Source organism: Oncorhynchus keta, chromosome 19 (assembly GCF_023373465.1).
Source record: "Oncorhynchus keta strain PuntledgeMale-10-30-2019 chromosome 19, Oket_V2, whole genome shotgun sequence".
Taxonomy (NCBI): Eukaryota; Metazoa; Chordata; class Actinopteri; order Salmoniformes; family Salmonidae; genus Oncorhynchus; species Oncorhynchus keta.
Window position 1 is genome coordinate 69,598,663 of NC_068439.1, and position 14,126 is coordinate 69,612,788.

At 46.2% G+C, this 14,126-nt stretch overlaps 1 protein-coding gene across 5 annotated transcripts in view; it reads left to right on the forward strand.

Moving 5' to 3' along the window:
- LOC118398784 (filamin-A-interacting protein 1-like) overlaps positions 1-5,371 on the forward strand; it is a 29,999-nt gene extending 24,628 nt beyond the window's left edge. For 4 of the 5 annotated variants that reach the window (XM_035794485.2, XM_035794486.2, XM_052471147.1 and 1 more), the window contains 2 exons: positions 311-3,131; positions 4,161-5,371. In XM_035794485.2, coding sequence (XP_035650378.1) covers positions 311-3,131; positions 4,161-4,361 — 3,022 coding nt within the window. In that variant the 3' untranslated portion in view covers positions 4,362-5,371. The other variant, XM_035794487.1, reaches the window with a different exon arrangement.
- The last annotated feature ends 8,755 nt before the right edge of the window (positions 5,372-14,126 follow it).

A 14,126-nucleotide genomic window follows, 5' to 3' on the forward strand; every position in this document is an offset into this window, starting at 1 on the left:
GTTAGAATAATTTTTCATTCATTCTGTTAATGCCTTTCTATTTTTTTTTACTATTTGTACTTTACAAACTCATAGGTTCAATAGTTATAAGTGCTGTGTAGCAGTAGGTAACTACAGTGTTCCTGTACACTGTTCCTATGGGTGTAATTACAATGTAGTAGATTCACAGTGTCTTAATATAGAAGGGTATCAATCATTATTACATCAGGAGCAACACCTAAGAATCTCAAATAGAGAATTTCAATTTCAATCACACTTCATATCTCTCTCACTTCCTCTATCTCTGTCACATTCTCTCTCCCTCTCCCAGATTAAAGGAGCTGCTGGAGCAGGATAAGGTGTACCGGGCTTGTAAAGACAAGGATCAGAGCAGGAGGCTAGAGAAGGTCCGTGAGGAACTGGTCAAACTCAAGTCCTTTGTCCTGATGCTGGTGGACGAGCGGCAGCTCCACATCGAGCAGATCGACCAGCAGAGCCAGAAGGTCCAGGACCTCAGCAGCGAGCTCCAGGAGAGAGAACAGCGACTGGTCGCTGTCAGCGGCAACGCCAAGGAGGACAGCCAGGTCCTCAAACTCGAGGCGGAGCTAGAGTGCAAAGCCACCAAGTTCACCCAGGAGCGTGAGGAGATGACTGCCAAGCTGGCCAACCAGGAGTCCCAGAGCCGACAGCTCCGCCTGAAGCTGGCAAGCCTGGCCCACAGGATCGAGGAGCTGGAGGAAAGCAACAAGGCACTGCAGAAGTCAGAGGAAGACCTCATAGAGCTGAGGGACAAGATCAGCAAGGGGGGGTGTGGGAACTCCAGCCTCATGGCAGAGCTGGAGACACTGCGCAAGAGAGTCCTGGAGATGGAGGGCAAGGATGAGGAGATCACCAAGACAGAGAGCCAAGCCAGGGAGCTGAGGAAGAGGCTACAAGACGAGGAGACCACTGGCCGGGAGCTGAGGCTGGAGGTGGAAAAATTGCAAAAGAGAATGGGGGAGCTGGAGAAACTGGAGAGAACTTTCAACATGAACAAATCAGAGTGTGCAACACTTCATGTTAACATAGTAAGAGAGAAAGGACTGGCAAATGACTTAGCTGGTGAGCTGGACACAGTTAAAAAACGTATGAAAGAACTGGAGAACTCTGAATCGAGACTTGAGAAAGCAGAGATGGGCCTAAAGGATGACCTTATGAAGCTGAAGTCATTTACAGTGATACTAGTGGATGAGAGGAAGAACATGACTGAGAGAATTAAACAGGAGGAGCTAAAGAGCGATGATTTAAATAAGATGTTCAAAACTGAGCAGGGTAAGGTTATGGAAGTCACAGAAAAGTTGATTGAGGAGAGCAAAAAGTTCCTGAGACTGAAATCAGAAATGGAGGTAAAAGTGATGTCTCTTACTAAAGAGAAAGATGAACTGAAAACGAAACTTGCAAGTGAAGCGGAAAAGTGCAGGGATCTTAGCTTCAAGGTCGACGTGATGAAAAAACAAATAAAGGGGCTAGATGAGGCAGAAAGAGAATCATTAAAAAGCAGAGCTAATAAGGACAAAATATCCCTAGCTGAGCACAACAAAGTCAAGGAGCTAACGCAGGAAATCGAAAGACTCAAAAACCGCCTAAAACAGCTAGAGGTGGTGGAAGGTGACCTGATGAAGACAGAGGACGAGTACGAATTACTGGAGAAGAAGTTCAGAACGGAGCACGACAAGGCCAATGTTCTCGCTCAGCTGCTGGATGAGATGAAGAGTCAGACCGCCATGAACAAGGCCATAGAGAAGGGAGAGGCGGTGAGCCAGGAGGCTGAGTTAAGGATGCGCTGCAAAATAGAAGAGGCCAGAACCAGAGACCTGCAGGCAGACGTCCAGGCCCTCAAAGAGAAGATCCACGAGCTGATGAACAAGGAGGACCAGCTCTCCCAGCTGCAGGTAGACTACTCCCTCCTCCAGCAGAGGTTCCTGGAGGAGGACGACAAGAAGAAGAGCCTGAGCCAGGATGTGGTCAACCTCACCAAAGAGCTGGAGGTCACCAAGCGCTACAGCCGCGCCCTGCGTCCCAGTATGAATGGGAGGAGGATAGTAGATGTCCCAGTCACCTCCACCGCAGTGCAGACAGACGTAGTGGTCAATGAGCCTGTTGAGGAGGACACACCTGCAGTGTTCATCAGGAAATCTGTCCTGGAGGAGAACCATATTATGAGCAACCTGAGGCAGAGGGGTCTAAAGAAGCCTGCAACCGTGCTGGAGCGCTACCCCCCTGCAGCCACTGATCTGGGCCTGAGAAAATCTTGGATGAAAAAGAATGATGCAGTGACGATCACTCAGACCACCCCAGAGAAGACCCTATCCCCTCAGGTTAATGGGGACTGTTCCGCTCGTCCACCCGAGCTGACCATGTCCCAAAAGCCAGGCCAGCCGCTGCACATCCGAGTGACCCCCGATCACGAGAAAAGCACTGCCTCCTTGAAGATCACTGGCCCTCGTGCTGAGGACTTCTTCTCCAGCACCACCATCATTCCCACCCTGGGCCTTCAGAGGCCCCGCATCACCATTGTTCCCAAGCCCACCACCGTGTCCTCAAAGAGCAAGCCAGGTGAGGGCATGATGGGTGGGCCTGAGCGGTGCAAGTCTCCAGTCACCATCACCACCATCTCCAGGGCCAAGTCCCCAGACAGGAATAAGGGCTCCTCCTACTCAGACTCGAACAGACCTCTATCCCCTGTCTCCATAATCACAGTGAACACCACTCCAGTGGCCTTTGCCTCCACATCCCCTGAGACCCATGACATGAGCACCATGGGCCGGGCTGTGTTCAAGGTGACCCCAGAGAAGCAGTTGTTGCCCACGCCTGTCCGAAACTACAACTCCAATGTCAGTATCATCACCACCACAGAGGACAACAAGATCCACATCCATCTGGGAGCTCAGTTCAAGAGGCCATCACACCGTAGCAGTAGCAGCCCCACGGTGACAGTAAGGCCCCTTAGTGTGAGCACAGAGAGCAAGGAGACACCCACAGGTACGGTGCTGCGCTCCCCATGTCAACCCAACAACACCACCATGCCTGGGAAGACTACGCCAAGCAAATTGACCAGCAGCATCACCATCACCCCCATCACCTCTGCCCTCTCCAGGCCAACTCAGTCTGTGGTGAGTATTCAAATTCTAGTATATTTACAAAAGCCCTCTATCGCTCTCTCTCTCTGTCACATTATATGATGATTTGAACAAGGACTGTCTCACTAACAGAGGCTTTTTATTGCACAATTTAGAAATTGATTGGTTGTAGTCATTTACAGATGGTAGGCTAAGTACATTCTATTCCATTATTAGTAACAAAGTATTTATGTTCAATTATGTGACTTTCTTTTCAGATAAAACAATCTAAATGATATCCAATCTTCTATATTTCAGTTGCTTCTTAAATTTTTCAAAATGATATCAGGCGGGGTCTGCTCCCTAGATAGCACTGTTTCCAGGTATACCAAAAATAAATACACTTCTTATATTACATGTTACTGTACCAATACTAACACTGGAATGAATTGAGATGCATATCCCCAACATAAACAGGCCACTCTTAAAGGGCATTGTTTTGACACACCAGTTTCTACTGGCACAAACTGACATGTTCCTTCCTTTTAACCCAAAACAGACCAGTAATGACCAATTTGGATGACTACTAAAGTGGGCTGACCTGCACATCAGCAATAAGACCAGCTTACTGTAGTGTATAATATCTTATCCCAAGTTCTGTTAATGGGATGCTAGCTTTGAAAGGCACTTTCCTAAGTGTGAGGTGAGCTATGGTAACATTGTGGCATTTCATATAGCTAGATTTAAAAGAAGCTCTTTATGGATGGAAGCTTTTTGAAAGATAAGAAATGCAACACTTATATTGCAATTCTAATGAAAACCAATATCCAAGATGGCCAACTTTTGTCATCCCTCTTGAATCGGTGTGAATGTATTTCTTTCATTTACATGGAATTCTGCAACACTTGTTTTAACAATGATCAAATTCACAGCAACAAGTATATAGCTTGCCAGCTTGAATTTAGTTTCACCAAATGTACACAAAGTTGTTCTTGTTGCTATTGTGTGTGCTTGTCTATGATAATAATACTTGAAAAAACTTTTTCTGTCTGTGCTTTTGTCTTACTTTGTGATTCCTTTCAGCCCGGGGCGGATGTGCAGTCATCTCGGGCCACGGCCACACGAATCCCTATGCCAAAAGGTATGAAAACAGGCAAGGCAGTTGTGACAGGCGTTTCCACTGTGACACGGATAGAGTCGCGAGCCGAGAGCCAGTCTATGAAAATTGAACTGAAGAGGTCAACAGTCTGCAGCTCTACCTCCTCAGGGGGAGGGAAGTGCTGAGGGCCACATGCTGCCCCCACTATCTATCTATGGACTCAGAGTCCCCCATGATTCAATTCTGACCAGTCTGTTGCCAGCCAAAAACAGATAGAATAGGATACTGTAGCCGGCGTTGGATTTCATCTGCTCACAGATACACAGAGAATAGGTCTATCAGAAACACAGACATGTCTCTTTTCTCCATTTCAAACATTGGGGCAGCACATTGAAATGAGATTGTATTGTAGTTATGTATGTTTTCCAAAAAGATTTGTATATCCATGTTGATTTCAATCAGGCTGTGTGGCACGTTGACCAGAATGCATTTCCATGCATGTTTTAATCTGACCAGAGTGCATTTGCTTTTTGTTTTGATTGACAACATGTTATTAGTCCCTCATCAGGCTTGTTGTCACACAGAGTTGTTGATATTTTTTGGTTTCATAATTCATGTTGTTAAAGGTCTAATGTAGACATTTATTTATCTAAATATCAAATCATTTCTGGGTAAAAATTAAGTACCTTAGTGTGATTGTTTTCAATTAAAATGGTCAAAAATAAACAAAAATAGCAAAGGACAATTTCTCAAGCAAGAATTTATGGGAATGGCCGGAGAGGGGAAAACTGAAAATTAGCTGTCTTTACAAACAGCTCTTACACCAAAAGGGCATTATCATCATATTCACAGTATTATTTCAACCTCATAGTGTGAAAAATATAAAACACAGGATAATCACATTTTTGACTGCACTGGGCCTTTAATATTTTTGTTTATTTCACCATTTCTTATGAAGGTTTTGGAATACGGTACAGTAGCTCTTATGAATTTCGTGTGTAAAATACCTTTTGATCAGTCATCAACAACACTAATTTGTGCCACATTTAAAAAATATATATTTCTTTGGAATAAAGTACGACTGTTTGTTTATATTATTCATGTGGAGATATTACAATGCAAAAACTTCTTAATGGTCACTAAATAAAGAATTTTGTGAAAGCAGGAGAGTGAGAGTAACAAACAGGAAACCTTCCATGTTTGAGTGTTTTATCCATTTGAGTGTTTTATCCATACTACTCTCATAGAGGACCCCTCTTTATATCTGTATCATTACAGCATCTGTGACAGCATGGGCAGCGCCATCCCGACCCGGTTGTCTACTTTGACTACTGTAAAATAGCGCAAGACCTCAATGGCAATGTCCATGCTAAAACGGGTTCCATCCATGATGAGTCCTCTATCTATCTCTGTGACTGCTCTGTAGAATGACATCTGTAAAATGGCTTACAGCATGTCAGAGAAGACTAAACAAAAATTAACTCTTCATCTGTAATCTTGCATGTCCATAATGTTTTAGGGACAGATTGAAATTTACTGGGTGGGAGGAGATGGTCCAACTCAAGGTGTCATTAAAAACCTAATGCATCCCTCTCCTCAGAGTAAAAAATATTTTCACATAATGTTTACGACCACAAATATCAATAACTGTAGCGACCCTGTGTTTATAATTGTAAATATCAACTTTGCCACTTCAGCATGCTTTTGTGGAACAGTCGATGCCGCGTAGGTCTATGGGCCAGAAGGTTGAGGGTTCGCCGACCACCACAGACAAGCTCACTCTCCCTGCATTTTTCATTACACTACAATCAGAGCTGTCTGCAAACAATGATCAGCTAAGGGGAAATCAGATGTTCTACATTTTCATGCCATATTTATATCAAATATATGCAACAAATTCTCCATTAACAGGTTTCTGTGCCAATGCATCACACAACCAAGAAATAGAGCATACTGACTTCGGGCACTTCAGTATCAGTTTATTTATTGTGGTGTTAAAACACAAACAATGTCAATCTCGAGAAACAGAAAATGCATCCCAAACGACATCCCTCCCGACTTTGTAGGCTCACGCAATATCGAAGGTTTGGTTTGCCAATCTCAGAATGTCATTAAACTTTTCTGTTTTGTAACAGAGGTCTCTTTCCATTCATCAATTAACATTTACATTTACATTTAAGTCATTTAGCAGACACTCTTATCCAGAGCGACTTACAAATTGGTGCATTCACCTTATGACATCCAGTGAAACAGCCACTTTACAATAGTGCATCTAAATCTTTTAAGGGGGGTGAGAAGGATTACTTTATCCTATCCTAGGTATTCCTTAAAGAGGTGGGGTTTCAGGTGTCTCCGGAAGGTGGTGATTGACTCCGCTGTCCTGGCGTCGTGAGGGAGTTTGTTCCACCATTGGGGGCCAGAGCAGCGAACAGTTTTGACTGGGCTGAGCGGGAACTGTACTTCCTCAGTGGTAGGGAGGCGAGCAGGCCAGAGGTGGATGAACGCAGTGCCCTTGTTTGGATGTAGGGCCTGATCAGAGCCTGGAGGTACTGAGGTGCCGTTCCCCTCACAGCTCCGTAGGCAAGCACCATGGTCTTGTAGCGGATGCGAGCTTCAACTGGAAGCCAGTGGAGAGAGCGGAGGAGCGGGGTGACGTGAGAGAACTTGGGAAGGATGAACACCAGACGGGCTGCGGCGTTCTGGATGAGTTGTAGGGGTTTAATGGCACAGGCAGGGAGCCCAGCCAACAGCGAGTTGCAGTAATCCAGACGGGAGATGATGACAAGTGCCTGGATTAGGACCTGCGCCGCTTCCTGTGTGAGGCAGGGTCGTACTCTGTGGATGTTGTAGAGCATGAACCTACAGGAACGGGCCACCGCCTTGATGTTAGTTGAGAACGACAGGGTGTTGTCCAGGATCACGCCAAGGTTCTTAGCGCTCTGGGAGGAGGACACAATGGAGTTGTCAACCGTGATGGCGAGATCATGGAACGGGCAGTCCTTCCCCGGGAGGAAGAGCAGCTCCGTCTTGCCGAGGTTCAGCTTGAGGTGGTGATCCGTCATCCAAACTGATATGTCTGCCAGACATGCAGAGATGCGATTCGACACCTGGTCATCAGAAGGGGGAAAGGAGAAGATTAATTGTGTGTCGTCTGCATAGCAATGATAGGAGAGACCATGTGAGGTTATGACAGAGCCAAGTGACTTGGTGTATAGCGAGAATAAGAGAGGGCCTAGAACAGAGCCCTGGGGGACACCAGTGGTGAGAGCGCGTGGTGAGGAGACAGATTCTCGGCACGCCACCTGGTAGGAGCGACCTGTCAGGTAGGACGCAATCCAAGCGTGGGCCGCGCCGGAGATGCCCAACTCGGAGAGGGTGGAGAGGAGGATCTGATGGTTCACAGTATCGAAGGCAGCCGATAGGTCTAGAAGGATGAGAGCAGAGGAGAGAGAGTTAGCTTTAGCAGTGCGGAGCGCCTCCGTGATACAGAGAAGAGCAGTCTCAGTTGAATGACTAGTCTTGAAACCTGACTGATTTGGATCAAGAAGGTCATTCTGAGAGAGATAGCGGGAGAGCTGGCCAAGGACGGCACGTTCAAGAGTTTTGGAGAGAAAAGAAAGGGATACTGGTCTGTAGTTGTTGACATCGGAGGGATCGAGTGTAGGTTTTTTCAGAAGGGGTGCAACTCTCGCTCTCTTGAAGACGGAAGGGACGTAGCCAGCGGTCAGGGATGAGTTGATGAGCGAGGTGAGGTAAGGGAGAAGGTCTCCGGAAATGGTCTGGAGAAGAGAGGAGGGGATAGGGTCAAGCGGGCAGGTTGTTGGGCGGCCGGCCGTCACAAGACGCGAGATTTCATCTGGAGAGAGAGGGGAGAAAGAGGTCAGAGCACAGGGTAGGGCAGTGTGAGCAGAACCAGCGGTGTCGTTTGACTTAGCAAACGAGGATCGGATGTCGTCCACCTTCTTTTCAAAATGGTTGACGATGTCATCTGCAGAGAGGGAGGAGGGGGGAGGGGGAGGAGGATTCAGGAGGGAGGAGAAGGTGGCAAAGAGCTTCCTAGGGTTAGAGGCAGATGCTTGGAATTTAGAGTGGTAGAAAGTGGCTTTAGCAGCAGACAGAGGAGGAAAATGTAGAGAGGAGGGAGTGAAAAGATGCCAGGTCCGCAGGGAGGCGAGTTTTCCTCCATTTCCGCTCGTCTGCCCGGAGCCCTGTTCTGTGAGCTCGCAATGAGTCGTCGAGCCACGGAGCGGGAGGGGAGGACCGAGCCGGCCTGGAGGATAGGGGACATAGAGAGTCAAAGGATGCAGAAAGGGAGGAGAGGAGGGTTGAGGAGGCAGAATCAGGAGATAGGTTGGAGAAGGTTTGAGCAGAGGGAAGAGATGATAGGATGGAAGAGGAGAGAGTAGCGGGGAGAGAGAGCGAAGGTTGGGACGGCGCGATACCATCCGAGTAGGGGCAGTGTGGGAAGTGTTGGATGAGAGCGAGAGGGAAAAGGATACAAGGTAGTGGTCGGAGACTTGGAGGGAGTTGCAATGAGGTTAGTGGAAGAACAGCATCTAGTAAAGATGAGGTCGAGCGTATTGCCTGCCTTGTGAGTAGGGGGAAGGTGAGAGGGTGAGGTCAAAAGAGGAGAGGAGTGGAAAGAAGGAGGCAGAGAGGAATGAGTCAAAGGTAGACGTGGGGAGGTTAAAGTCGCCCAGAACTGTGAGAGGTGAGCCGTCCTCAGGAAAGGAGCTTATCAAGGCATCAAGCTCATTGATGAACTCTCCGAGGGGACCTGGAGGGCGATAAATGATAAGGATGTTAAGCTTGAAAGGGCTGGTAACTGTGACAGCATGAAATTCAAAGGAGGCGATAGACAGATGGGTAAGGGGAGAAAGAGAGAATGACCACTTGGGAGAGATGAGGATCCCGGTGCCACCACCCCGCTGACCAGAAGCTCTCGGGGTGTGCGAGAACACGTGGGCGGACGAAGAGAGAGCAGTAGGAGTAGCAGTGTTATCTGTGGTGATCCATGTTTCCGTCAGTGCCAAGAAGTCGAGGGACTGGAGGGAGGCATAGGCTGAGATGAACTCTGCCTTGTTGGCCGCAGATCGGCAGTTCCAGAGGCTACCGGAGACCTGGAACTCCACGTGGGTCGTGCGCGCTGGGACCACCAGATTAGGGTGGCCGCGGCCACGCGGTGTGGAGCGTTTGTATGGTCTGTGCAGAGAGGAGAGAACAGGGATAGACAGACACATAGTTGACAGGCTACAGAAGAGGCTACGCTAATGCAAGGAGATTGGAATGACAAGTGGACTACACGTCTCGAATGTTCAGAAAGTTAAGCTTACGTAGCAAGAATCTTATTGACTAAAATGATTAAAATGATACAGTACTGCTGAAGTAGGCTAGCTGGCAGTGGCTGCGTTGTTGACTTTGTAGGCTAGCTGGCAGTGGCTGCGTTGTTGACACTACACTAATCAAGTCGTTCCGTTGAGTGTAATAGTTTCTACAGTGCTGCTATTCGGGGCTAGCTGGCTAGCTAGCAGTGTTGATTACGTTACGTTGCGTTAAAAGAACGACAATAGCTGGCTAGCTAACCTAGAAAATCGCTCTAGACTACACAATTATCTTTGATACACAGACGGCTATGTAGCTAGCTATGTAGCTAGCTACGATCAAACAAATCAAACCGTTGTGCTGTAATGAAATGAAATGAAAATGTGATACTACCTGTGGAGCGAAGCGGAATGCGACCGGGTTGTTGAGTGCGGAAGTTCTATTCAGTAGACGTTGGCTAGCTGTTGGCTAGCTAGCAGTGTCTCCTACGTTAAGGACGACAAATAGCTGGCTAGCTAACCTCGGTAAATTAAGATAATCACTCTAAGACTACACGCTCTAAACTACACAATTATCTTGGATACGAAGACAGCAAAGACAACTATGTAGCTAGCTAACACTACACTAATCAAGTCGTTCAGTTGAGTGTAATAGTTTCTACAGTGCTGCTATTCGGTAGACGGTGGACGTTTGCTAGCTGGCTAGCTGCTGGGCAGATAGCAGTGTAGACTACGTTAGTACGACGAAATACAAGTTGCAATAGAAGTGCTGACTGTTTCACTTTGTTGTCCTCTTTCTTTTCCTTTTTCTTCTGTCCTTCTTTTGTCCTTATTTTGTCTTCCTTTCTTCTGTTAACTAGATATTTTTGTTGACCGCTGCACCTCTTGAATTGATTGATTGATTTTAATTGTCAGTTAAAAAAATACATACAGTACAAGTCAAAAGTTTGGACACCTCTTCTCATTCAAGCGTTTTTATTTTTTACTAGTTTCTACATTGTAGAATAATAGTAAGACATCAAAACTATGAAATAACATATAGAATGATGTAGTAACCAAAAAAAAGTTACATCAAAAATTATATTTGACATTCTTCCAAGTAGCCACACTTTGCCTTGATGACTGACAGCTTTGCACACTCTTGGCATTCTTTCAACCAGCTTCATGAGGTAGTCACATGGAATGCATTTCAATTAACAGGTGTGCAATGTTAAGTTAAATTGTGGAATTTCTATCCTTCTTAATGCGTTTGAGCCAATCAGTTGTGCTGTGATAAGGTAGGGGTGGTATACGGAATATGGCCCTATTTGGTAAAAGACCAAGCTCAAGAAGAGCTCAAATAAGCTCAAATACCTCTGCTGCAGAGGATAAGTTCATTAGAGAGTTACCAGCCTCAGACATTGGCACCTCCGATTGAAGCCCAAATAAATGCTTCACAGAGTTCAAATAACAGACACATCTCAACATCAACTGTTCAGAGGAGACTGAATGGCCTTCATGGTTTAATTGCTGAAAAGAAACCACTTTTTTGATAAAAATGATTGTGGAGGCTGTCTTGTTAGACTTCAGTGCAGCTTTGACATTATCGATCATAGTCTGCTGCTGGAAAAACGTATGGCTTTACACCCCTTGCTATAATGTGGATAAAGAGTTACTTGTCTAACAGAACACAGAGGGTGTTCTTTAATGGAAGCATATCAAATATAATCCAGTTAGAATCAGGAATTCTCCAGGGTAGCTGTTTAGGCCCCTTGCTTTTTCAATTTTTACTAATGACATGCCACTGACTGACTAAAGCCCGAGTTTCTATGTATGCGGATGACTCAACACTATATGCTTCAGCTACTACAGCAACTGAAATGACTACAACACGCAACAAAGAGCTGCAGTTAGTGTCAGCGTGGGTGGCAAGGAATAAGTTAGCCCTAAATATTTCTCAAATTAAAAGCATTCTATTTGGAACAAAACACTCACTAAACCCTAAACCTCAACTAAATCTTGTAATAAATCATGTGGAAGTTGAGATGACTAAACTGCTTGGAGTAACACTAAATTGTAAACTGTCATTGTCAAAACATATTGATGCAGTAGTGGCTACGATGGGGAGAAGTCTGTCTATAATAAAGCAATGCTCTGCCTTAACATCACTAACAACAAGCAGGTCCTGCAGGCCCTAGTTTTGTCTTATCTTGACTACTGTTCAGTCGTGTGGTCAGGTGCCACAAAAAAGGACTTAGGAAAATTGCATTTGGCTCAGAACAGGGCAGCACGGCTGGCCCTCAGAACAGGGCAGCACGGCTGGCCCTCGGATGTACACAGAGAGCTAATGTTAATCATATGCATGTCAATCTCTCTTGGCTGAAAGTGGAGGAGAGATTGACTTCATCACTACTTTTATTTATGAGAGGTATTGACATGTTGAATGCACCGAGCTGTCTGTCTAAACTACTGGCACACAGCTCGGACACCCAAGGATACCCTTCAAGACATGCCACAAGAGTTCTCTTCACAGTCCTCAAGTCCAGAACAGACTATGGGAGGCACACAGTACTACATAGAGCCATGACTACATGGAACTCTATTCCACATCAAGTAACTGACGCAAGCAGTAAAATTAGATTTTTAAATCAAATCAAATTTATTTATATAGCCCTTCGTACATCAGCTGATATCTCAAAGTGCTGTACAGAAACCCAGCCTAAAACCCCAAACAGCAAGCAATGCAGGTGTAGAAGCACAGTGGCTAGGAAAAACTCCCTAGAAAGGCCAAAACCTAGCAAGAAACCTAGAGAGGAACCAGGCTATGTGGGGTGGCCAGTCCTCTTCTGGCTGTGCCGGGTGGAGATTATAACAGAACATGGCCAAGATGTTCAAATGTTCATAAATGACCAGCATGGTCGAATAAAAACAAGGCAGAACAGTTGAAACTGGAGCAGCAGCACAGTCAAGTGGACCGGGGACAGCAAGGAGTCATCATGTCAGGTAGTCCTGGGGCACGGTCCTAGGGCTCAGGTCCTCCGAGAGAGAGAAAGAAAGAGAGAATTAGAGAGAGCATATGTGGGGTGGCCCGTCCTCTTCTGGCTGTGCCGGGTGGAGATTATAACAGAACATGGCCAAGATGTTCAAATGTTCATAAATTACCAGCATGGTCGAATAATAGTAAGGCAGAACAGTTGAAACTGGAGCAGCAGCATGCCCAGGTGGACTGGGGACAGCAAGGAGTCATCATGTCAGGTAGTCCTGGGGCATGGTCCTAGGACTCAGGTCCTCCGAGAGAGAGAAAGAAAGAAGGAGAAAATTAGAAAACGCACACTTAGATTCACACAGGACACCGAATAGGACAGGAGAAGTACTCCAGATATAACAAACTGACCCTAGCCCCCCGACACAAACTACTGCAGCATAAATACTGGAGGCTGAGACAGGAGGGGACAGGAGACACTGTGGCCCCATCCGAGGACACCCTAGGACAGGGCCAAACAGGAAGGATATAACCCCACCCACTTTTCCAAAGCACAGCCCCCACACCACTAGAGGGATATCTTCAACCACCAACTTACCATCCTGAGACAAGGCTGAGTATAGCCCACGAAGATCTCCGCCACGGCACAGCCCAAGTGGGGGGGGGGGGCGCCAACCCAGACAGGATGACCACAACAGTGAATCAACCCACTCAGGTGACGCACCCCCTGCAGGGACGGCATGAGAGAGCCCCAGTAAGCCAGTGACTCAGCCCCTGTAATAGGGTTAGAGGCAGAGAATCCCCGTGGAAAGAGGGGAACCGGCCAGGCAGAGACAGCAAGGGCTTTTCGTTGCTCCAGAGCCTTTCCGTTCACCTTCCCACTCCTGGGCCAGACTACACTCAATCATATGACCCACTGAAGAGATGAGTCTTCAGTAAAGACTTAAAGGTTGAGACCGAGTTTGCTTCTCTGACATGGGTAGGCAGACCGTTCCATAAAAATGGAGCTCTATAGGAGAAAGCCCTGCCTCCAGCTGTTTGCTTAGAAATTCTAGGGACAATTAGGAGGCCTGCGTCTTGTGACCGTAGCGTACGTGTAGGTATGTACAGCAGGACCAAATCAGAGAGATATAGGTAGGAGCAAGCCCATGTAATGCTTTGTAGGTTAGCAGTAAAACCTTAAAATCAGCCCTTGCTTTGACAGAAAGCCAGTGTAGAGAGGCTAGCACTGGAGTAATATGATCAAATTTTTTGGTTCTAGTCAGGATTCTAGCAGCCGTATTTAGCACTAACTGAAGTTTATTTAGTGCTTTATCCGGGTAGCCGGAAAGTAGAGCATTGCAGTAGTCTAACCTAGAAGTGACAAAAGCATGGATTAATTTTTCTGCATCATTTTTGGACAGAAAGATTCTGATTTTTGCAATGTTACGTAGATGGAAAAAAGCTGTCCTTGAAATGGTCTTGATATGTTCTTCAAAAGAGAGATCAGGGTCCAAAGTAACGCCGAGGTCCTTCACAGTTTTATTTGAGACGACTGTACAACCATTAAGATTAATTGTCAGATTCAACAGAAGATAATAATATATAATAATAATATATGCCATTTAGCAGACGCTTTTATCCAAAGCGACTTACAGTCATGTGTGCATACATTCTACGTATGGGTG